Source organism: Rousettus aegyptiacus, unplaced genomic scaffold (assembly GCF_014176215.1).
Source record: "Rousettus aegyptiacus isolate mRouAeg1 unplaced genomic scaffold, mRouAeg1.p scaffold_m13_p_3, whole genome shotgun sequence".
NCBI classification, from domain to species: domain Eukaryota; kingdom Metazoa; phylum Chordata; class Mammalia; order Chiroptera; family Pteropodidae; genus Rousettus; species Rousettus aegyptiacus.
The window spans coordinates 168,294,636-168,319,854 of NW_023416306.1; the positions used below are offsets into that span (position 1 = coordinate 168,294,636).

Consider the following 25,219-nt stretch of genomic DNA (forward strand, 5'->3'; position numbering starts at 1 on the left):
TGTTTTCATTCCCAAAGACAAATGTTACTTCAGTTAAGTCAGGCTTCACGCCTCTATCGCAGGTGTTAGCTTATGAAAATATTGGCTGAACTCAGCTCCCTGGTGTGAAATGCAAGTCCTGAGAAATTCAAACATACTGGTGAATTGCAACCTGGGTTTCTTTTATTAATGGTCACTAATAGTCTGCCATCAAGCCACACCTGTGAGAGGCAACATACTTGGCTTGTTTGCCTGAATTGAGTATAATTTACCAACTTGCTGATCATTCATTCTCTCTCAAGGTGTTAGCCTGAGACATCTATGCAGAAAAAGAGAGAGAGAAAAAAAGTTGACTTAGAGTTTCAGCAGGTAATGTGGAGTTGTCACGGCTTCGGAACCAGACAGTCCCCGCTCTGAAGCCCCATGCTGTCACTAACTAGCCACAACCGCAGTTGAAGCTCCTGGTTCTTATCGGTGAGGGAATGACAGCCACGCCTGCCTTTCGGGGTTGTTAAGGAGCGTGAAATGAGTCAGCATCCTCGCAAGGCCCCGTGCCACAGAAGTGCCACACATTTTCGTTCCTGTCCCTTTGCTGCGAAGTGCTGGTGTGTGACAGGGACGGGTGCAGATGGAGCACTAAGCTGCCGAGGAGGGGGCGGGAGGAGCAGACTCTGGGGTGTGGGGATTGGCTGACATGGGAGCCACGCTGCTCAGTGGTCTAAGTTGTCGTCGCCATGTGGATTCGATTGCTGGGGCCGCCATAACGAAACGCCACAGACTGGGGGGCTCAAGCAGCAGAAGTTCGTCTTCTCCTCCAGTCCGAGATCACGGCGTTGGCAAGCTTGGTTTCTTCCGAGGTCTCTCTCCTTGGCTTGTGGATGACCCTCTCATCTCCCCGCATGCTCACGTGGTCTCCCTCTGTGTGAATCTGTGTCCTTTCCTCTTTGCGTGAGGACACTCGTCAGATCGGCCTAAGCCCCCACCCCCCAAACAGCCTCGTTTTAACTTAGTCTCCTCTATAATGACCCTACCAGCAACACAGTCACATTCCGAGGTGCCGGGACTTTGATATATGAACTTTGAACTTTTGGGGGGATCCAAGGAGCCCACAGCACCACGGAAGCAGAGCAAGCAGCCCCAGGCACGGGAGAAGAGATGGGACCCCATACTCTGAGATACATTGAGTATGTCCCATTCGGGGTTCTCCCACCGCCACTACCTGGGATAAGTCTTGGGGTGGGGAAGGGGTGAGAGACACACAGGCTCCTCTCAGCGACGCCTGGGCTCCTTCCCCTGTTTCCTCCCTCGTCCTTCTGCCCTTCCCCCACGCGCAGTCGTGGACTAGACAGGGGTCTGCTGATCATTCTGCTCTGCTCCAGCCTTTCCTCCAAGACCTTGACTGTAGAGGCTCAAACGTCCAGGCTTTTGAAGCTCATGCATCTTCTCTGAATTGCATCGCTTCTGCCCCGAGTTCAAAAGTGCATTTTAAAATTCAAAAGCTGAGAATTGCCACCTTCGCTCTCTGGTTCTCGTCCCTGTGGCATCCTCCCCTGTGAAGGATGGGGCCGGAGTGTCCTCGTTGCCAGAACTGGGGAGAAACACGGGGTTCAGAGAAATGGATGGAAGGAAAGAAAAGGGATGTGAAGCGATTTATTAACAAAATATCTCTCCCTTCACTCTGTCTTCTCAAAGCACTCTGCCTGACTATATTTGAGCTTGACAGTTATTTCAGTGATAAGATTACAGATTTCTGAAGATAAAGGGCCACGTGCCATTTTTCACTGTTCAATCCCGTATTTCTTCTGACATAAGGGCAGTGTATAATTATTGGCATAGTACAGCTGAGTTCAAATCCTGGTTCCGCCACTTATTAGCTTATGACTTTGGGCTAGTGGTCTAAGTTCTCCAAGACTCAATTTCCTCACCTATCTAATAGGCTAACAATTATTCCTGCCTCACAGAATTGCTGGGAAAACCAAATGAGAGGCTAGATATAAAGTACTTAGGACCATGCCTAGCACATGGTAACTGCTAAAATATGTCAATTATTATTATTTAAAAATATTTTCTTATAGATTAATTGATGGGCCGTGGATTTAGTTAAAGTTTGAAGGTGGCGTTGGTGACGGTGATCATGTGCGTGGAGGGGAAAGAAAATGCATTTTTCATGCGGTGACTATATTTGGCAACAAGTCTCTCCAATTCTCTCATGATAAAAGGATTTCGTTTTGCTCGGAGCCTCTTTGAGTCTCATAATAATGCTTATATATAGTGCCTTTTGTCCCAGAATCTTGGAGCAGCCCTGAAATCAAAACATAACAGGAGTTGGATAGTTGCAAGAATAAAAGCAACGATTTGCTTTTGTTTTCGGAAAAGTTCTCTTTCCTTTCCTCGTTCATAACTTGGCAGCTGGATGTGAACACGTATGTATATTTGACCTGAATCTATGGCTAACCACCGACAATAAATGGTGACAGCTGCTTGGAGCTCGGCTCCTGGATGTGGAGCGACATAGGAGGTGGACCCCGTGATGTTCAGAAGGGAGAAAATAAGAGAGGGATGAACAGACGGAGGAGGAAACAACCTTCCTGAACACCTGCCAAAGGCGAGACGTTTTCACGCGCTACCCCATTTGATCCCAGCAACTACCAGTGTGTACAGACGAGGAGGAAGGCCCAGAGAGAGTAATAACTTCCACGAGATCGCACGGCAGTTAAGCAGCCGCAGGAGGTTCCAGACTCAGGTGTGCCATGTTCACGAAACCCATGTTCCTCTCACTGTACCTCGCTGCTTCTCTGTCTCTAGGGATGCTTATCTTACCTTTCAGAAGTGAGAGGAAGGAGGAAAGGTTCACGCCCGTGGGAGTTTGGGAATTTTGGACCCACTGTGCCATGTAGGAAGAGGAATGAACAGGAGAGGTGACCAGGCGAGAAGGTCGCATGAAGCAAAGCTCCAGGTGTCCTAGGGCTTAATTGAATCTAAGACTCCATCAACTGTAACTTGTCCCACTATCTTATGTTATTAATAGAGAAAAAATAAAATCACTGCTAATTACAATTGGTATCGATTACAAGCCATGTCTGAATTTCAGGGACATTAACATGCGAAAAGCTCGCTTGCTAGAATCGATGAGAGACGTCGTTCATCAGGGCCAGCTCCTCTCCTGCATCGGTTGAACGCAAGACGCAATAACCGTTGTAGGTCTCTTAGGCACAAAGGGATTTAGTGCAGAGTTGAGGCGCTCGCTGCTGGCGGGCTGGGCTAGCAGGTGCTAGCTGAGGCACTGCAGAGCTGCCTTGCTGCGGAAGCCACTCGCTCTGCCACAGTCAAAAGAGGAAGAAGGCGGAGGCCGCCGCTGGGACTAGAGAGTTTAGGTTAGGAACTGTGAGACTTTGTGTCAACTGTACGGTTGGAGGGAACACAGTCCACCACCCTCCCTTCTGACACCGACTGCAAGCTTGGGAGGGGAGGTTCCTCAGTTTTGAAAATTCATGAGGAGGACTCGTGGAATTCACTGGAAGCTGTTACATTTATCGGTATGGTTTACGGTGGGGAGAGAATACAGGCTTAAACCGGCCAAGAGCAGAAGCAGAGGCCGGAAAGGTTCTGAACGCAGAGCAGCAGTTGTCCTGTCCCCATGGAGTTAGGACAGAATTACTTTCCTAGTATCAACGTGTAACAATACGCGTGGAGCATTGCCAGCCAGGCCCCTAAGCCTCTGTGCCCAGAGTTTTCACTGTGGCTCTATCACAAGGGTACGATTGATTACCAACTGGCTGACCTCAGTCCCTAGTCCCTCCAGAGGCGGACGGATACTGCGTGAGCCAAAGCACCCACCACAAATTGCATTGTTGGTCCTTCTGACAAAAATCGGCCCCCAGCCTAAATCATGTTTGTGACTTCAGGCTCCCAGGCAAACAAAGACACTCCTGTTAGGTGTGACATTCCAAGGTCTTAGAGATCGCCTCCCAGAAGCTGAGGACAAAGGCCAGAGCGTTTTGGGGACAAAGTTAATTTTTTTTTTACTACAGAAACTCCCAAATGTACCCACCACCCAGGGATCAGGAAGCTGCTACTGCCCCCAACACAATTAATTGCCTTCTGACACTGCCGCAGAACAATCCCAAGACTCTAGGACTGTGCTGACACCTCACTTCTGCCCTCCAAATCTTCCTTGAGGAATCTAACTGATGGAACCTAATTTGCATCCAGATCCCTAAGCACTAGGATGTCTGGGAAATGCAGGCGTCAGGCCTCTGTAGTAGGAAAAGACGGTAGAAGGGTGTAGAAAGGCATGCTGAATGTCAGAGGACCATATCAGCCACTTCTGAGAAGTGGGCAGAAAGCAAGCCATGCATAGACATTGCACGTCACCCCGAGTTGGGAGAGTTTCACCTGCACACTGGTAGACAATTCAGTCATTCTGGGAAGTGCAAGAACTTTCCTGTGCTATTAATCTCTCAAAACTTGGGGGAAGACCAATAACTACGGCATCCTGAAACACAGCTCAGGAGATCAAACACATGAAGTGATCGGTGGTTGGTGCGCTGTGTGGGAGTGGTTCATGCTCGGTCCTCTGCGGCAGTGGGGCCCTTGGCTTACGGTTCTACTGAATCGCTTACTAGCTGTGTGACCATCAGCCAGATACTTAGCTCGTCCGAGTTTCCGTTTTCTTATCTCTGCCATGGAGGAGGGAGGGGATAATATCAAACTTCAACTGTTACCGTGAAGATTTCTTGAAATGTCGTTTGTGAATTATTAACACAATTCCTGGAAAATGCTTAAAATTTAATAAACGGAGGCCGTCGTTATCATCATCATTGTCATCATCATTATCAACGTAATCATTATCAGGATGAAGAAAAAGAGGAGGAGGGAACGTTTTCCTAAGACTTTAGAACCCCATGCGTCCACTTCTGACTGCAGAATAATCTATACTCATCAATTATTGCGTCATTAAACCCGAAAGAACCTAATCGCTACTACGACGGGAGCTGCTAATTAGTTTGGCAGAGTTAAGCAGGTCGGGTCATCTGTCCATGAAGCCTGGTAGGACACCTCGCTCTTCTTCCTGCATCGTCACTGCAGTCTGTGTCACCCGTTACCCCTTATCTCACGGCCTTTTCCAGCATCAGCAGCTGTGATTGATATCGGGATGGACACTGTGTCAGACGGCTCTGTTCCTCACTAGCAGTGTGGCCATGAGCAAATCGGTTCACTCCTCTGGGGCTTCGTCTCCTCGTCTGGGCACTGGGGATCCTACTACCCATCTCTCAGGGTTACATGAGATGGTTTTCTCAGCCAGTAATAAATGCTCACAAAAATAAGAGTTACGAGAATCTGTGGACGTGTCTGCCTCTTCCACAGGATTTGTAAGTCTGTTAGGACACTGTGACTGGCATATGGCAGACTCTTAAACATCCTTTTTTAAATGGAAATAAGGGCTGTGGGCACCTGGGATGAGATGAGGCATCCAAAGGGGACAGAGTAGGAACCAGGGCAGAGTCCTCAGAAGGCCCCTGAGCACATTCTCTGCCCCATCCCTCTCCCCTTTTCCCTGGGTCGCTGTTACCTTGCCTCCATGGAGTAATGACAGCCTAGAAGCTTTGTTCCAGGTAGATCAAAGTTCTTATACATTACCTTGTTTACCTGCCATCAAGCTGAAGGCAGAGAACTGGTTGGGCTAGGATGAGTGTTCCCATTCGACAGATGAAAGGAACAAGGTCAAGGACTCATGAACTGACGCATGGGTAGAGCCAGCGTGTGCTGGACAGCCTGCCAGGACAGTGTCGTTTGCTAGTGACTATCACGTTCGTTTGAACTTCACAGACAGAGTTTCCACCACGATCTAGCTTATATCAACCTCCTCACTCTTTCTTGAACTGCCCTGTGCAATGGTGACCTTTCTGTGCCTTTGTGCTAGGGCTAGCAGGGTTGGGACAGCTCCTGGAAATAAATAAGGGCACTCCAGGTCCTATCTGGCAAATCCACACAGATCTCATGTATATAGATTTTTAGCTAGTCTGCCCTTGCTAGGCAGATAGAAATTTTTATTCATTGGGTTGAACCCACTCATGGGGTCACCTTGCTTAATCCACGATGATCTGTCATCCAGGGATCCCATTTCCTGACTATGACAGTATTTACAAATCTATTTATTATTTCCTTATAAGACGTTTCCTTATGTACTGAGATTGCGCATGCAGGGTCAGTAAAAACGCATTTAGAAGTAGACTCAGGGGGCCTGGACTTTTTAAACTCTCCAAGATTTTATTTTTCCTCTTTAAGAATTGAGATGTGAAACACATAGTAGGGCCGCCTTAAACATTAGGTGAACCAGAACCTGAGTCCCTAGAGATTAGCCCAATCCCTGGCTCACAGTAGGTGCTCAGTAAACATTTGTTTGGACTGTAGAGACATTTTTGAGTAGATGGCAGGACTATATTCCTCAACCTGTCCTCCCTAGTTCAGTTCTTAAGTTCCAAAGCCCAGCCACAGAAAATCCTCACTGGTCAACCTTCTGCACACCCCTGACCTTGATACCAAGCACAACTCATAAACATTTATGGGGGGCCTTCCCCACCTACAGCATTTCAGACAAGCTGTCTCTGAGATGGCAGCTTGGACTTGTATCCTGCCATACTCTGCACTGGTGGGACATTTCAGCACGCGTGGGTGGTACTGGAGGTGTTGGCAAGTGCCTTGGAACATAGCTGCGTTTAAGTGGTGTTTCAAAGTAAGCCACCCGACTGAGGGTGAGGGAGCCATGAGCTCCAGAATAGACACATTCCATTCTCACCTTGGAACACTGCATGAACTGTGTGCGTACTTCACTATGCTTTAAGGCCAGCCGATTGTCAACCCAGCGTGGAAGCAGGGACAGTTCTTCTGCATGTGGATGGTGAGGTTAGGGGAACATGGTCACAGTGTGACAGATAAGTTCTGTTCCAAGTTTTCTTAGCATGTGTGTGTGGGTGTGCATGTGTGTGCATGTGCGTGTGCGTGTAGAATATTTTTCTCTCAATGGATTCTGGCCACAGAGTCTTGCTGGGGAATTCCACACCCATAAGACGTGTGAATCTTAAGAACTCTTTGCCAACAAATGTTCATCGAGTGCTCACCTTGTGTGGTTTCTGTCAGGGTCTCAACAGGAAGCAGATGACACATTTGAAACGGGATAATTCGAGGAGGGTTTATTTACAGTGAGACTACTGGTGAAGGTGTGGGGGTGGGAACCACAGCAACGGAGCAGGAACTTGCGGTTCGGCAGCAGCCTGTGGTGTTTTCATCTGCGGATCTGAGGCGTGAAGGAAGGAAGCTGTCACCTCAAGTTGGAGGGCCGAGCCGGGGAACAGTGGCCTTCAGCTAAGGGACCCAACCAACTGCAGGTGACTTTGCTAACGAGGATCCAGAGGAATCCCTACCCTCAGCGACCTTTGTCTTTCCTTCTAGTCCTTGGTGGGGTTCTCCACTGGTCAAATCCAACAGAAGCCAGGGGGCACAGGAGCCTTGAAGGGGTTTGTAGAGCTCAGCCTCCTGGGGCGGAGGGCAGGCTGGAGAAGGATGTGGAGCAGGTGAGGGAACCTGGAGGTCATTATGCACAGAAGTGTGCTGTCCAATGGATAGAGGGATTCCAGGTTTTGCGGGGACTGTAGCTCACACAACTTTAGAGGTTTATTTTAAGAAAATCATACAGAAAAATTCGTCATGGCAAATAACCTCCCATCCCCAAATGATGTAAACACTTTGTTATGGCCCTTCCCAAGGCTGTAGAAGGGACTTGTGCAATTGAGGCTCTGAAGCCTTTGTTCCCTTAGCTTCATTGTACATCTCCCTCTGCCTGTAGTATTGGTGATTTAGATGTAGGACAGCGACCTAGTCCACAATAAGCTTATAGTCTCACGGGTGATGGAGGTTAGACAACTGAGTATAAATACAAAGCAAACTGGCATAAGAGAATTACGGGTGAAGGACTAGAAGTTATGTGGACATTGAAGTAGGTTTTGAAAGGTAGGATTTAGACACATGTCGATGGATGGTCAGAATAATATTAATATTATCTACTGTTTACTGAGTACCTAGTATGTACAAAGTCCTATCTATATATTATCTCTTTTAATCCTGATGGAAACAGGAAACTGAGACTCATAGGGGTTAATTAACTTAACAAAGCTACAAAGTGGAAGAGCTAACGTTCTGCTTCCAGAATAAGGCCGCAGTGTACTGGATCAAGCTGTGTGGGACAAGCATTCCAGGGTGGCAGACCAGAAGGTGGAAAGCACCCCAGTTCAAGTAGGCAGACAAGACTTAGCCAGTGGGAACACAGGATTTCTTTCACATCTTACCAGTTGCCAACACAGTTATTTAATAAATCAAGCAACCGCGAAGCCTGGTGATAACTACTAGGGTTTGAACAGCTCTGAGGGACACAGCCTCTGAGCAGCAGGGCGGAGTCAGAGGCCGCGAACCTCACTCCCCAGCAGCCCAGCGGGCAGAGCGACCGGGACCCTGCCGTTCGGCCTGGGAAAGACTTCACTTCCCAGCATGCAGTGGGGGCGCCGGCCCGCGGCTCCCGGCATTCCAGGGGGCGGCCGGCCCGCGCGAGCTCCGCCCCCCTGCGCGGCGTCCCGCTCGCCCCGCCTCCCCCGCTCGCCCCCGGGCCAATGGGAAGGGCTCATACTGCAGGGTGTGACGGGCCGGCGCTGCAGCGGAGTTGCGAGTTGGCGAAAGCGGCGGGAAGTTCGTACTGGGCAGCAGGAAGACGGGTCTGCGGCTTGGGGTAGGGGGCTGCAGGCGGCGCGGGCCAGGGGCGCGGGCGTTGAGCTGGTGCCACGCAGGGGGCGGCCCGGGGCTGGGTCGACCGGGCGGCCGTGACCTCGGGCGGCGGCGCGGGCTGCGGGCGGTGCGGGCTTCCCCGCAGCCTGATGTCCCTCAGGCCTGGCCACGGCCCCGGGCTGCTTGCACCCGCCAGCCGGCCCCCGGGATTAGCGCCACGTTCCGGACGGCGTCTTGGCATCGCCAGACTTGCTCCATGTCCTGGTCGCTCGGGGCCCGGTCTCTTTGCCAGTCTGGAAGACGAAGGTCCCTCAGCTGTCATGGGGCTGACATTCTGTAAGGGAAACACGGAACGGAAGCAAACAGGCTAATTCGCAGATACTGAAAAGCTTCTGTAAAACGAGGGCGGGCGATTGTGGCCAGGGTGGTGGGGTTGAAGTAGAGCATCTCAGAAGAGGTGACCTTTGACTTGAGACCTGAGCTTGTCCCCCGAGGATGGCTTCCAGGACCGCCCCTTTCCCTACAGGTCCGTATCCGGGTGAGGCCCGGTGAGAGCTTGCGCTTGAGGGTCCGGTGCAAGGCAGTGGGGCTCCCAGAGGAGTTTTACCAGGGTTTTGCTTGTCCCTTTGACAGACAGTTCCTCCGTTTCTCTCGGTGACGGGGCGGCACCCTTTTACTGATACAGGAGCACCAAATAATTTTTCCTACTGTCGAAATAGTTTTTGGTCCTGGTCTGAAAACTCTTAGGTAGTTTAGTTAAATTCTACAAACAGCACCAGAGTCGCTGGGTTGAGAGAGAGAGAGAGACCGACATTAGATACCTTTTGAGACCATCCATTTTCCTAACTTTTCTATCAGGTCACCCTTTTGTCTTTTTATTTTTTAATTTTTATTTTTTTTAAATTATTTTTTTATATCGACCCTTTCTCTCATCTCCCTTTTTGGAACAACTTAGAAATACCATTTTTGCCTTGGGGACGGTGGTGCTTTTAGGGAACTGTTAAAGAGCGTTTTTAATTAGTTTTTTAATTTTTTTAAACTGGAATTGCCCATCTGTTGAATCTGAAATTTGCAAGAGTAAAAAAAAAACAAACTGTACAGCTGCATCTATTTTTAAGAGTTCGGCATGAAGACACCTTACTTTTTATGACATGCTGAGCATGATACTTTTGGGGAGAATTTAATCCACAATTTTAAAGCGATTTCACAGGAAAGCAAGGGTTCTCTATGTAATCATTTTATTCAGATTATGCTTGCACTGTTCAAAATGGCATGCAGTAATAGGAATTAAATTTCTGGGTAGATAAGGTTATGTTTGTCTGCTACCTAGAGAAGGGACTGTAACTTAAGTTATCAATACTAGCTTTCTCGCTGAAGCCAGCACAGATGATGTTCTCTGCATCTCAACATCTCCAATGAGATGCTGTGTTAATACAGTAGAACAACTTGAATTTAATAATAAGCTTGTGTTAAGCATGCTGTCAATTTAGTGCTAGTATCTAGTACAAATAGTATCAAGTTCATAGTGTAATGGCTTCCTATGTTCAGTGCTACAAAATTTATGAGAGGATGTTTATTAAACAAATGAGATGATGGAGTAGTGTCAGGCATAGAACCTGGCATATAATAAGTTAGTTAGTGCCCAGGAAATGGTTATAGGGGAAGCTTATACTAGGTTTTATTCCGGGATGCAAGTGTATATTTTAAAAATAACAGTAATGCATTCAAAATGTTGACAGACCCTAAAATTAAATTTCTTAAATAGGCCAGGTTTTGTTTTTGAGAACAAATATGAAATAACAAATATATAAGCGAATGTCCCAGATATCTAGAATAGAAGAAACAAAATTTTTATTTCAACAACTGTATTTTTTTCCTTAAAGCTATCTCTACTAAGATATAATGTACTAAGAATAGAATTTTGATTTGAAAAATAGAACTGAGAATATTTTTGATTTGAAAAATAAAGCTTACTGAAAATGAAGCAAGCTTTATAATTTGCCCTATATCAAATAAAGAATGACTCCTGAATTGATAAAGCTGTGCAAATGCTGATATCTCCATTTATCAGGCAGTAAACTTAATGGGAATTAAATTCTTCCTTTTTTTGTGTGTGTGGATGAGGCTTTCATAAAAATTGGTCTCGATGGGTTTTGAGAATGGATCGGTAACTGAATGGGACTGGAGAATATTTTTCAGACTGGCAGGATATTTTACGTGCTCGCCGAGGTTATTTTTCAGAGTGAGCAGAAATGGACTCATTTATTTAGCTACCATGTGCCAGCTGTATGTCAGGAACTGCTAGGTACAGCATATTCTTGCTATTGTAGTATTTTGTTGAAGCAAGTTTTCTTTGTTTCATATAAGTAGAGGTCATTCTTTTTGACTTTAGTTATCTAGCATTCAGCACACAAGAAGTCAATAAATGTGTAGGACACATTTGAAAAACTACATTATTAGTAAAATACAGTAAATATGGAATTTCTAATAAAGGTGTAAGATTAATTTAGAAAGGTGATAGAATCCTGACAAGCACTTAGCTAGGTGGTGTAACAAGATGAGATTGTACTCTGGGATGTTTGGCTCTTTCGACCCAAAGTCTTGTGAATATGTTCCCACTTGCCATTGTAGACATATGCCCTTGGGTATTATTCCCCCTTGGCTCCTGGGTGATATTTACCTAGCTCCTGAGGTTGCTCTTTCGAAGCAATTTCATGTACTTTCCCAATTACTCCTGCTCCATCTCTCCCAAAGTTGTCTTAAATCTTCACACTCAAGTGCAAGCACATTCTATTCTTGTTCTGGGTGATCTATGGGCAATACTGTTAAAAAGAAAAGCTCTTTAGAGAGCCTAAAGAGGTATGAGGTGTGCCCTCCCCTTTAATAGAAGTTAGATTTTTAATAGTCACCAATAAATATTAATGACAAGAAACTACTTTTAATAATACTCTTTAATAAACTTATTAAGAATTTTATTAGCCACAACAACAACTCCGTCAGCTGAGAGAAATGCATTGTGAATCATTATTTATTTAGTCTTCATGTCGGCATGTGGATTTTTATGATTCTTTCCCATTCGTCCTTGGGTCTCTAACCCATAGGATAGAAACCAGTACTCTAGGATCTGAAAATTAAGACACACTGCTCACACATCAGATATTTACAATGAACATTAAACACACACGAAAATGTTTATCAATAAGCCATATACATTAAGTGGAAAGATAGACTAGATGCAGGTTATTAAAGTACGCTCTGAGATCTGGGAATGTGCTGTCATATACTTTAAGCAAATAGCATACTTTATTGGAAGGGCACATTTGCCTTGTGGAACTCATTATCTGGAGCAATATAGTTGGTCCTGGAAAGTCATCAGGAAGAAGGCCCACACCATCCCACTCTTTTGGGGCTTTCTAGTTTCTTCCTGTGCGTTTTTTTTTTTTTTTTTTTTTTTTTTTTTTTCCATTTTCTCTTTGCAGACTGGCAGGCAGTCTTGGGGCTATTTGTGCCTGGGGCAGTTATGTCTGCTCTAGGCCTAGCTTTTGGTTTCAAGAACCGAAAAGAGACTGTTACCTAATGGTCAATTATACCTAAAATTTAAAAACAAATTATGAGGTTAGAAATCTAAAATAACTACAGTTGTATTTCAGGTTAATTTTCTCAAATCATTTCACCAAGTAACAGCTGAACAAAAGGCACTGTTCGATGATACTCTTTGTAAACACATTGTGCTCACATTTCCTAACTGTTAGGAAGCGCATTGTGCTCACATTTCGTAACACTGTTAGGAAGCGCTGTTAGACCTTAAGCCTTCATAGACTGTCTGAAAGAAAAACAGAAACTTACTGTGTCTACTGGCAGTATTGCTTTTTTTCACTTCTTATTACAGTTTACTATATAACATACAGATTATGCACACAGCTATCAACATACGGATTATATCTCATTATAAATTCTTTGTTAGAGGTAATAAGAAAATATTATTTGGGAGTCAGGAAGAACATTCTAAAATTTATTTTTAAAAAGCTATGGTCAGGTTATGACATTTAAGGCTTAATTTTTGTTTTTTTTCAATCTTTTAGAAAATACTTTAAAAAGTGTGACTTTCAAGTTTAAATTACCTCTCATGTTACTGGTAGCAATGTAGAGAGTGGTACAGTCACTCTGGAAATTAGTTTAGCAGTTTCTTTAAAAGTCAGACCTACATTTAACATGACCCATCGGTCGTACTCCTGGGCATTTCTCCTAGAGGAATAATGCCCCGTACATGCCGTTCACAGGGGCTTTGTGTATAGCCCGTATCTAGAGACCAGCAACAACCGTCGTCCTAAATAAAGTGTGGAGTAGCCCAGGAATGAAACACTGATACAAAGGAACAAACGTTGACACGTGTAACAGTTCGGATGGAGCTCAAGGACTTACCGAGTGAAAAAAGCTAGTCTCAACAGGCCGTGTGGTTGCGTGATTCCATTTATATAACGTTCTCGAAATGACAAAATTATAGAAATGGAGAGCAGGTTAGTTTTTGCTGGGGATAGGGTATATATAACTAAAGGGGTGGCAAAGGGAACCTCTTGGGGGTCAGCACAGTTCTGTATCCTGATCATTGTGATAGCTACATGGGTCTTTACACATGATAGAATGCCATGGAACTCTACACACAAACAAAAAGAAGGTACAAACTGAAATTCGAATAAGTAGTTTAGTTAATGCTGCATTAGTGCCGATTTTCTAGTTTGGTAATTGTGCCGTGCTTGTCCACTCCTGGCTCCACCCCATTGTATTTAGCCTTCACGCACTGAAGGGCCTGTGCGTGGTTTCTGGCTTTGGGCCATTACAAATAGAGCCACTGTGAACCCTCGTGTACAGGTTTTAGTATGAGTGCGTACGTCTTCATTTTTCTAGGCCAAATGCCCAGGAGTGCAACTGTTGGGTCGCAGGGTTAGTGTATGTTATTAAGAAACCGCCAGACTTCTCCCAGCCTACCTGTGCCTTTTTCAGTGCCGTCATCACCGAGTGAGAGATCCAGTCTCCCCCAGTCTTTGTCGGCATTTGGCGTTGGCATTTTTTCGTGGTATCTGTTACGAAAGGTGCGCAGTGGTATCTCCTCGTGGCTTTAGTTTGCATTTCCCTAATGGCTAATGGTGTTGAATGTTTTCCAAGTGCTTATTTTCCATCAGTATCTTCTTTGCTGACTTGTCTATTCAACTTTTGCCTATTTTGTAACTGCATTGTTTGTTTTCTTATTGTTGAGTTTGAGGATTCCCTCTATATATTCTGAGTACAAGTCCTCTGTCAAATGTGTGATTTGTGAACCTATTTTCTCAGTCCGTGGCCTGTCTTTTCATTCTCTTACAGTGCCTGGCTGCACACAAGTTGTTAATTGGGATGAAGTCCAAGTTATTGAGACATGGATGGCGCTTTCGGTGTCATGCATGTCTCAGAACTCTTGGCCTACCCCTAGGTAAGGAAGGTGTTCTTTGTCTTCTAAGTGTTTTATAATTTTATGTCTTACATTTAGATCTGTGATCTATTTTGGGTTAATTTGTGCCTAGGATATAAGGTTTAGGTCTTGGTTTTCTTACTTCTTTTCCTTTTGCACATGATCCTTGTATGATACTTGTATGTCCTTTGTCCAGCTGTTTCAATACCATTTGTTGAAAATGTTAATTACCCTTGCCTCACTGAATTTTTTTTTTACCTTTGTAAAGAATCATTTGTCCACACACTGTAAACTGCATACCAAAATGAAGATAAGAAATGAGTAAACAATTAAGTTTAAAAATTAATAGAGATTTATGGGAGTACGACATGGCTTGAATCTTGAAAAAAAGTGTGTTTAGATTAAGAGGAAGTTGGAAAACGTTTTAGAGTGTAGCATGAGCAAAGATAGGCCCTAGAGAAAATAACTAAGAATTGGCTGTTTGGGGGAGCCACGCAGGTGAAGGGGAGGAGGGAAGTAAAGGAAGGGCAGTTAGTTCATGAGTACGGGGGACTGCTGCGTAGTGCAGGGCGTAGTCAGTCTCCTGGGCAACCAGGAGGGCACTGTAGGTTCTTGAGCAGGAAAACGATATGGTGCAAATGATATTCAAGAGGTGTTTTAAGGCCATGCATGGCGGCAATGAGTTGGTTAGGAAGGATGGTGGTAACCATGGCCCTTAACTTGACTCACCGCTTTGTGCTACACGTGTTTTCCAGGAGGTTAAAAACGTGATGTCACGTCAGACTGTTGAGTTCCTAGTACTTTCCAGAATACTGGTAGGTTTCAGACTTCGACAGTGTTCTAGACGGATACTGAGGACTCTGCTGGACATCCAGCTGCCTTTGTATTAATGTTACTTTCAGTAAGTTGAACATGTGGGAAGCAGAGTGGTTTCTGTTGGCTCATTGTTGGTGTGGATGACGTTTCTAATCAGGTCTAAAAAGGATCCAAAAGGTGAGCAACTGAAATGATAAAAATGTAGTTGATAAATTGGTCTAATGAGGAAAAACTAACGGAATCACTTTTGTTTATCGTGGCAGAGAGGAGACTCAGGGGCTGTTTAATCGGGATGTCCTGGTTCTTGTATGTGAAGGACTATGCAGAGAGTGCCGACCAGCTTCCCTTCAGAACCACTGAGCGCTGAACGAGGACAGATGGCCCTCGCCGCAGCGTTTGGGTTCAGTCTTAGGAAAGCGTTTCCAGGCACGAGGACGTTAGATACTTCAGGCCCACGAAGCTTAAGATCTCTAAGCGTGGAACAGGCACCTACATGTAGTTTGGGAACACTAAAGTCGGGACGTGACAGGTGGTAGCCCTCGAGTCCTAATTTACTGTGAACGAAGACACTTAGTTTCTGTTTTGTTAGCACCCACTTCACTTGATTTCTTTTCCCGACCAAATTAGACTTTTTTTTTCTATTCATCTGTGGGACTCTTATTTGGTTTCTGCTTTCTTTTGTGCATTTAAACAATCATCTTGGATATAGATTAGACTTATGTCATTTAAAAAATAACCACTCAAGAAACAGAACTTCTTTAATGTCAGACGAACTACTAAATATCAATGCATTTCTACTTTTTAGTTTAGAACATGGAGAAGCATACTATTACATTTTTAAGAAGACTCAATGATGACTTGTTGAGCAAAGGATTTTACTGCATGGCATTACCGTGGCGTGCGTTCGTGGAGGATTGGCAGTGTGAGAAGCCTAGTGCAACTACTTATTTGCCTTCAAAGTGCTTTCTGTTTGACTTAATTTCCTTAGTCTGACTCTTTTCAACTAGTCTAGGTCTTTTTTTCCTGGAATGTTGAGGTTGACCAAGTATAAATCACTTGTGATTGCAGCCCTTCAGTATTACAGAGATTTTTTTTTTCTGCTGAAGAGGAAGCTCTTACAGTGCTATGCAAGCTGCCCATTTAAAACTATCATTGCTTGGCACCTATGCCCTAGTGACAGTTTGACCAACATGTGAGCAGGCACCGTGCCATGCTGACAGATGGGCGTGAGTGTAGGCAGCCAAGAAACCATGTATCTGCATCTAGTGTATTTGTTAAGGGCAGGATTCCCAGTCGGGGATGTTCAAACGTCTGTCCATCCCGAGCTTTCACGCCTGTGGATAAAGGGACGCCATCGTTAATCTCAGCTTCTGACTGCGATTCTGTGGGTACATAAGAGCTTCTTGGCACTTACAGAAGTAGGCACCTGGGGACGGTCAGGATAATTGTTCTCCTTTATTGCAGGACTACTTCAGATAATCCTTTCCCCTTTCTCTTGGCCAGCTCGGTTTGCGATGAGCACAAACCTTTTCAGGCATTGCCCCGCTGCTTCCAGAGTATGTGGCGCTTCATTTAATCCTGTAGAACAGCAGCTTTGGAAGTCATCAGATATGTGTGGTTTGGACAGTGATGTATATGATTGAGGCCAGGTAGATCTGGGTTCAGATACTGACGCTGTAGGACATTAGGCCAACCTAATTTTACCATCAAATCAAGGTAAAATACCTGTCTCATGGCTGGTTGTGAGAAGTAACTGAACTATGTACATTAGTCACTCGGTGTAATGCCTGGCCCACAGTCCCCGTTCAGTAAATGTCATCATCATCATCACTTTAACATCCCTGGAGATAGTTTCCTCTGGAGAGTGACTTGAAACAGTTATTTATTTATTTATTTTTAAGCTCATTGCCCATCATTCTTTTTATTTTATTTATTTTTTTAATGGTGACATCGGTTAGCGAAATCCAGCAAGTTTCAGCTGTGCTGTCGTCATTCTTGAAAGTTACTGGATAGTGTCACCTCGCCTGGTCTATAAAGGAAAACCGCCGATGACAGGGACCGCGCTCCCCGAGAACAGGGGTTTTCAGCCATGGGACTCGTGACGTCTTTGCTGGATCAAGTTTTTTGCTGTGGAGTTTTGCTCTCTGAATTTTAGTGTGTTCAGTGTCACCCCTGGCCAGGGGACAGAATTGTCCCCCACGGACAACCACCGCTGTAGAGACAGCCTGTCCTGTTTCTAATGAAGTTTTGACTGTTGGTAAGTTCTCATACTGAGTGGAAGTCTGCGTATTTCTTCTACCTGATTCTGTGTTTTGGAGACACAGGACAAGCTGAAGCCCTGTTCCGCACAACGTCCTTTCAGATACGTGAGGACAGTCATCGGTCTGCCCGATGTTTTCGAGTTGAAGTGTCTCCATCCACTTCATTAGCTGTTCTGACAAGGCATGATTTCATGTCAGTTCACCACGTTGGTGGCTTTCCTCTGATTTAATGCCATTTTAAAACCGTAGCGCTTAGAATCGAATGCAGTACTCTAGGCTACTGGCTTGATTAGTAAAATGTAGCCACATCTCTTGTTTTAGATACAGCACTTCTGTGAATAGAGGAAAGAATATTGCCTCCTGCTTACTGTATTCTTGTTATCAGCTGTAGCCCTTTGATGACCACATCACACACTCAACCTAGAGTTAAACCTGTAGGTTCATCTGAGCCCTATTTTCTTCATTCTTTTGTTTAATGCGTTCGTTTTGGGGTCCAGCCATGAGGGCTTATGTTTATCCTATGAAATTTCTTTTTATTGGGTTTAGCTAACTGCAGTCCTAAATCTTGGACAACTGTGGGGTTTCCAACTTAAAAGAACAAGTAGGTGATGATACCCTCAACTGAGATTGACAATACAGGAGAAAGAGGGGTGTGTGTGTGTCAAGAAGATTGAGATTGGAAGGCTGGGGCATCCCACTACTGGAATCCCAGGATTAAGAGCGGGTGGGCAGAGAGGCGACGAAGGAGACCAAGAGGGGCGGGCAAGAGGTGTGACGAGAGGATCGTCTTGGAAGCCGAGGTGACTCTGCGTTCAGTGCTGCAGTAGGTACTTGACTAGGGAATGAACCGGACCTGGTCTCTGTTTTCTGTTCCTGTTTGTGTTTCCGCAGATTTAACTGTTTGGTCAATGGCGTTGTTAGTCAGTCATGCCTGAAAACTTGGAGTCATCCTATAGTTCTCCTATTTATCTTTACATCTGTTGGGTTACCAAGTTCTACTGGTTAATTTTTTTTTTTTTGAAGTATAACATAATATCCTGGAAAAAGTACACAAATCTTAAGTATCTAGTTCATTGATTTTTTTTTTTTTACGAAGTGATCACAGTATAATAACTACCACCCAGATCAAGACATCCACTATCCTAGCATTCCAGAAGCCTCTCTTGTGCCCCTTTCCAGTAATTACCCCCACCCAAGGTAACCACCTTTCTGACTTCTATAACGATAGCTTAGTTTTGCCTGGTTTTGAACTGATATAAATGGAATTATAACCTATGTACTCCTTTTTACCAGGTTTCTTTTATTTAACAATGTGTCTGAAATTCATCCGTTTGTTGTATGTAGTTTGTTGTGGTTTTTTAAAATAGCTCCATAGTTCTGATTATTTATTACTGCATAACGCACCAGTCCAAACTTAGTGGAGTGAAACAGCCACCATTGTCTGCTCACGAGCCGTGTGGGTTATGAATGCGGCGGGGACAGTTGCCCCCGCTCTGTGCTGCTTGGAGCATTTGGCGGTCCCGGGATGTCTCGAAGACCAGGACCATCTGGGACTGTTGAGTAGAGCACCTACATGTTTTTAAGTGGCTGTTTCATTTTTCCAGTGGTGTATCTAAAACACAGTTTCAGTGGAGACAGAAACTTCTACTTGAAACTTGCTTTGCTGCTTCTCAACTGTTGAGTCCCTGGCGGACTTTTTAGATAGTGTTCAGGCATGGCTGCTGAAAAGGCTGTCCTGGGCTTGGTGATCGTGCATGACCAGAGGGGCTTAATGGCAGTATCCAGAAGCACAGGTCCCCTTGAGGAGGAGAAGAGGTTTAAGAAACACCCAGTTAGCAGTCTCTCTGGTGGGAGGCAAGATCACAGCCACTTGGAGATGAGCTGTCTCGTTCTGGGCTCTTGAAATGAGACACCAAGCTCAAACTGGACGTCGCATGTGTAGGGGCTTCAGTCGGTGGCATAATTTCTTCAGCGCATGTGGTTCCTCTTCTGTTTTGGGAATAGCTCGTCACCAGCGCAGTGGTTGCTGGAAAGGCGGCTGTGCCTTGGTTGCAGCTTCTCCACGAGGCCTTGGCTTTTCACAGTGTGTTGTCTGGGTTCCCAGAGGAAGCTTCCTGAGAGCGACTGTCCTTGGAAGTTACGCGGCATCTCATTCACCAGACTCTGTTGGTTGAAATAGTCGCACGCCTGTCTGGATTCAAGGGGAAGGAACCTAAACCTCCTGTCTTTATGGGAGTGGTGTTAAAAAATTGGTGGCCATTTTTTAAAAACCACCACAAACTATTTACCACAATACTTATCTGTTCTGTTGTAGGTGGGTATTTGAGTGGTTTCTGCTTTGGACCAGGTCCGAATAATGCTGCCGGAATCCTTCTCGTTCATAACTTTTGGTTCACATATACTCACTTCAGCTGGGTATCCAAGAGTAGAATTGCTGGCCATAGTGTATGTGTATCTTCAGCTTTAATGGGTAGTTACTCTTAGTTTTCTGAAGTGATTGTACCAGTTCTTACTCCTGCCAGCAAAGTAGGGGCGCCCAGGACTTCTGCAGCCCTGCCTCCACTCGGAGCGATCAGTTAAATGTTAAAATAATAATTTTTTTTTTAACCGTTCTGTGGTTGTGTAGAAGATCTCGGTGTGGCTTTAATTGACATTTCCCTGATAACTAGTGATTTGAGCACCTTTTCACATACTCGTTAGCCATCGGGTAGCCTGTGTTGTGAAGTGCCTATTCAAGTCTTTTGCCTGTTTTTCAACAAACTGGGTTATCTGTTTCTCACTTACCAAAATGTTGGGGTTTTTATACATGTGTAACATAAATAATAGGTCCCTTTGTTTTATGTGATAGAAATGTTTTGTACATGGTTCTTCCCTTGCATGTTCCACTTAACTTTATCTCAGAGGCCATCTCGTACTAGAATATGTTGTACTAGAGAATAAGGAAAATATCTGAGACTGTTGGGGTGGTGTCAGAAGGACACACAGGCTTCCTCACCTAGTGCAGAGGACTCGAGACAAGGGAAGTGCTGGGTTGAGAAGCTGGCGTGGCACTCGCAGTGGGCACGTGCTCCAGTCAAGTGCACACAGTCTCAGCACACGTGAGACGGTTTCTCTGGGATCATGATGAAAGGAGACAGAGCACGAACAAAACCCGGGTTGCTGTGCCGCCTGCACGTGCTTGGCTGCTGCCTCCTTACCAGTTACAGCCTCATCTCCTTCTAGGCCCTCTCGCTTAGAAGAGATTTCTGGAGGTATCCAAATGTAGAATTACTCCTCTTTTTGACAGCATCCAGTGTAGAGAAACTCCATCTTCCCTAGATGCTCCCCCAAATTACCCAACCAGAGCCCAAATCCTGGAATGGATTCTTTAGCACACACATACTGAGATGTCCTACTGGTCCCCAGGCACGTTCTTCGTGGCCTGGGGTTGAAGGGCCGGATACCAAAGATAGGACAATCTGAGCAACAGCGACAATAACGGAAATTACAGGGCAACAGGCTGAGTGACAATACGGGGACACCAACAGAACTCAAAATGTGGGAAATTTTACAGGACAAATGACAAGGGGAAGGAAGAAAGTAAATAAGGAGATGGCACTTGTTGAATTAAAGAGTTTCAAAGACGTATAAACCAGATTCAGTGACTAAAAAAATCAGCTATAAGAAGACATTATTTTTGAGACAGTTAAAGTCTGAACACATCTTATTAGATATTAAGGATTTATAGTTAACTTTGTTAGGTGTGAAATTATATATAGTGGCTATATTTTAAAAAGTACCTGTTAGAAATATTTACATATGGTATGATGTCCGGAGTTTGTTTTAGGAGAGGCTAGTGGCCTGGGGTCTACAGAAGAAACAAGTTGGACACGTGTTGATAATTGTTGAAACTAGGTGACATGTACATGGGACTTTATAATTTCTCTACTTAGTATGTATTTGAAAATTCCCCTAATGAATTTTTATAAAGCCACTTGTATTTCTTTTTCTGTGAACTTTCCTCTTAATGTCACTTTTCATTTTTCTTTTGTCTTTTTTCTTAGTCTTTTGTCACGTGTTTTGTAGATATTTTTTATTCGTTTAGTTTGTTAATGGTATTTTTTTACCTGTGAAGAATTTTTATTTTTACTTTGTCAAATTTATCAATTTTTCATTTTGTATTGCTTAGAAAAACCTTGTCTCCCAGATTTTGAAAAGTTCTTTCATGTTTTCATAATTTTTTAATGACTGTAGTATACTTTCGCTATACTTTGACTAATGTATTTGGTTATACTAATTTCCAAATTATTTTGGAAATATTCTCCCTTTGAACCCCGCTGCAAGAATATATAAGGAACAATGTTTTTCAGTAGCTATCTCGTATAGCTGTAATAGGAGTACCTAGAGAAGTAGCAGGAAAATTTGGTAGTTACTTTTGTCCTCCAAACAGGAGAACTAATGGAAAATCTCTCATTTACAAAATTGTCCAATTATGCTCAGTGCTGCATAAAAGTATGGACACCACAGTGCACAGTCTCTGATTTTAGCAGATGTTTACTTCCTTTTAGCTCTTTTTTGGGGGGGCTTATGGGTCAGGGGGCAGGCGTCACCTTCCTTGAAGGCCCCGTCTGTAGACCTGCTCCCTCGGAGGTGCGATGCCTTTGCGGGACGCGCGGGGCGTCTCTGAGCTCTGTGGGCGTAGACGAAGGAGTGTGCCGCAGTGTGGTCTTCACGGGGGGTTCCTGGCGGCCTGTTGGGACTGCAGGGACGGACCCTGGACCTACATCAGAACCCAGAAAGGGAAGCGGGCAGCGGAGACTTCTCGGAACCTTTCCCTGGGGGGGAAGTGGCAGCAGTGAGGTGTCTTGGGCTCCTGTCTGAAATTGGTCAGTGCCGTGGGGTCTGAGTGACAAATGATTTCCTCGGTTAGTGTTCTTCTTTTAGAACTTTAGAAATCAAGGAAATTTCACTAAAGGAAGTGAAAGTTGAGAAAGTACACTTGATACTGTTTTAAACATTTTATTCACTGTACCAAAAGTTTATAATGTAACATTAATCACTTTCCTACTGTAAGTTAAAAAAGTCATGGCCAGGAGGAAACGTTTCTGCTCTGAAGACGCCCATTCTTGTCTTCAGAGTGAGTCTTTACCTGGTTCCTTCCAACTGAGGCGTGAAAACAGGACTAGTGTGACAATCGCTATTAAAGATTGTATCACAGTTTGAGTTTAGCGTAATCTTCAGGAATAAACCTGTGCATTTACAGGATTGTTATTTCTGGAGGTTCACTTCTGTATGCTTACTGTTCGTTGTGTTATGTTTGACTCTGTTTTGTTAATGTTACTGAAGGTGCCCTACAGCGTGAGCGCTTTTCATACTTTATTGATATGCATGGTTCCGCGAAGGAAACCGCGGGACCTTTTGGGTGCCCCCAACAGGAGCTCACAGTTAATCTTCCTGTGTCTCAGGTTTTTCTGTTACATGGTGTTGGTAGTAAGTATACTTTTATTTCTGTGAACATCCTTACTGTTCTGTCTCAACTGTAGGATTCGTGTGGACAAAATAAAGTAAATATATGAGGACCCTCTGTATTTTTGGGAAGTGGCTACATAAAGTCAATATTCAGTATTTTATTTTTCAGATGATTTTTTAGCACTAATCAAATGCAATAATCAACTTCTGATTGGCTGGCTCATTTGTAAGAGATGTATTGCTTTCAAATTGTTTCTGATGTAATTTAGCAAAAGAGGTGCTGAAGTCCTTTGTTGACCGATTATCTCTCATTGGATTGTATTTAACTTATTATAGTTTGATGGGAAGCCATTTACACCAAAATATATAATTACTTCTTAATCCCAAGTAGGTTTGAAATACAAATGAGTGATTTCGGCTAGGGATATGATGGGATTGAAAAAGGGTGATTTTTTTTTTTTTTTTTTGGCATATCCTGTATCAGTTCATTCACTAATTTATCTATTTTACCGAACTTCCAAACGAACTGGGGGAGGGGGGGTGGCTTTCGTTACAGTTCTCTAAGCCATTCAAGTTGTATGTGATAGAGCCATTTCATTGAAATGAATGGCTTAATGAAGAAGGGAAGATGCCCCAGCATGTCCAGTCCATGCACCCCAATCCCCTGTGGGCCTGAAAACGCACAGGCGCCGAGCCCTTGGGGAGTGGGGCCTTCATCGTTCCAGAGTTCCACTGGTCGTCATGATGGCTAGCCACGATTGGGAGGTACTGCCTCCGTGATGGGTAGTTAGGTCACTGAGTTTATACTTTTGCTCTGCACTTTCTGGCACTGATTGGAAAAGAAGAAAGAGGAATTTTACAGCTCTTAATATCTTAAAAACTCGTATGGCTGGAAGAGGCACTTTTTCCCACTGCGAAACTAAGTTTAATTTTGTAGTTGTCTACAGCTGCTTACTGTCTTTAATAAATAGTTTTATCGGGGATTCAGAAACATTCTTTACCTGGAGGGCTTTTTATTGATTCTTGCTTGAAGCCGATGGTATAATAATATTAAATCATAACTATGTGATGTTTCTGACTGAAGCTAAGTACAGCTTCTTGAGGCCAGAGTTTGCATTTCATTCATTTTGTATTTCCAGCCCTTTGCACAGTTTCCGGCACATATTTCGGAGGTGTTTCATAAATGCCTTTGGAATAAATGAGTTCGAGTGTTTAATTTCCTGGTGAACTAAATTTCCATAAAGAGAGAGCTTAGGAAATCTAGAGTAAGAGGTGATTAGCATGTTTTGTAGACCATCTGTCACTAATATCAATTGTTTCTACTTGGCACTGAAGACTTCTTTTATTTGGGGGGGGGGGAGGATCGCTCGTGTAAAAAGAATGAAAGACAACCTCTGCGCCCCTCTGTTCAGTGGCGAAAAGTCAGTGCAGTTTTTAAAAAATAGACGGTCTTATTATTTAGTAAGGACCGACGCAGTCACCAGTTATTCCAGTAGCAACCGCATCGTGATAACTCCGAGTTGTTCCTGTCTCGCCGCCTTCTAGTCTCTTCGATACATTAGTGATCCTTTGAACGTGGAAGTCAGAGCACGTCACTTCCCTGCGCAGAACCTTCCTGTCTTGGTGAGAGTTAAAGTTGGTGCCCTTACACTGGTCCGCGTGTGGGACGCGATGGCCACACCGTGCCCTCGGACGTCTCTGACGGCAGTCAGTGCTCCCCGAGCTGATCCTCTGCCTGCTGCACCAGCCTCCTTGCTGTTTTCTGGAACAAGCTGGGCATGCTTGCCTCAGGGCCTTTGCACTGGCTGCTCCCTTGCTGTGTGATGCCCTTCTAGGTAACCTCATGGCTAGCTTCCCTCACTTTATTTTCAGGTCTTTGTTTAAATATGTCACTTGCTTGTGAGGCTTTACGGGTTCATCTTTTAAAACCTCCCCTCCCCCCCTTCCTCGCATCACCACACACACACACACACACACACACACAGCCCCCTGGCATGGCATCGATGTGCTCAATAAATATGTGTTGAGCAAATGAATTAACGAAACAGGCATTATACCATGTAGTAATATAGAATTCCATGGGACTCAGTATTATTTTTATTTTACGTTAAAAAGGGGTGTAGCATAGTATTTTTGTATTTTCCGTCAAAAAGTTGCAAACCATTCAGTGTAGTAGCACTACTCAGTTACTTATATTTAAGTTAAAGGGAAGATAGGGCCTTGTCCTGTGCTCTACTTTTTAGGAATGGAATTTCATCCATTATAAACCCATTCCTATCTTTCCTATCTTGAGGTGACTTTAGTGACAACAGCACTTAAAATTTTGAATTTGTTATAAGTTTAAACAGTTCAGTCTGTAGATAGAATGGATTTTGAGAATGGAATAGCACATAAGGAAGAAATAAATTTAAACACTGGTGAGAAATCGGTCAGTGGGAGAATTCTTCGTGGCTCAAGTGTTCAGAGCAAGATTTTTATTTCGATTGAAGTATTGCAA

The 25,219-nt window shown here is 44.3% G+C and overlaps 1 protein-coding gene across 8 annotated transcripts in view; it reads left to right on the forward strand.

Annotated features, from left to right (window-relative positions):
- Positions 1-8,674: 8,674 nt before the first annotated feature.
- The window catches only part of VRK1 (VRK serine/threonine kinase 1), a 62,046-nt gene continuing 45,501 nt past the window's right edge, over positions 8,675-25,219 (forward strand). For 2 of the 8 annotated variants that reach the window (XM_036239107.1, XM_016159857.2), the window contains exon 1: positions 14,137-14,218. In XM_036239107.1, the coding sequence (XP_036095000.1) occupies positions 14,143-14,218 (76 nt within the window). In that variant the 5' untranslated portion in view covers positions 14,137-14,142. Of the gene's footprint in view, positions 8,759-14,112; positions 14,219-25,219 lie in introns of those variants that run through there. The other 6 variants (XM_016159854.2, XM_016159851.2, XM_036239105.1 and 3 more) reach the window with 6 other exon arrangements.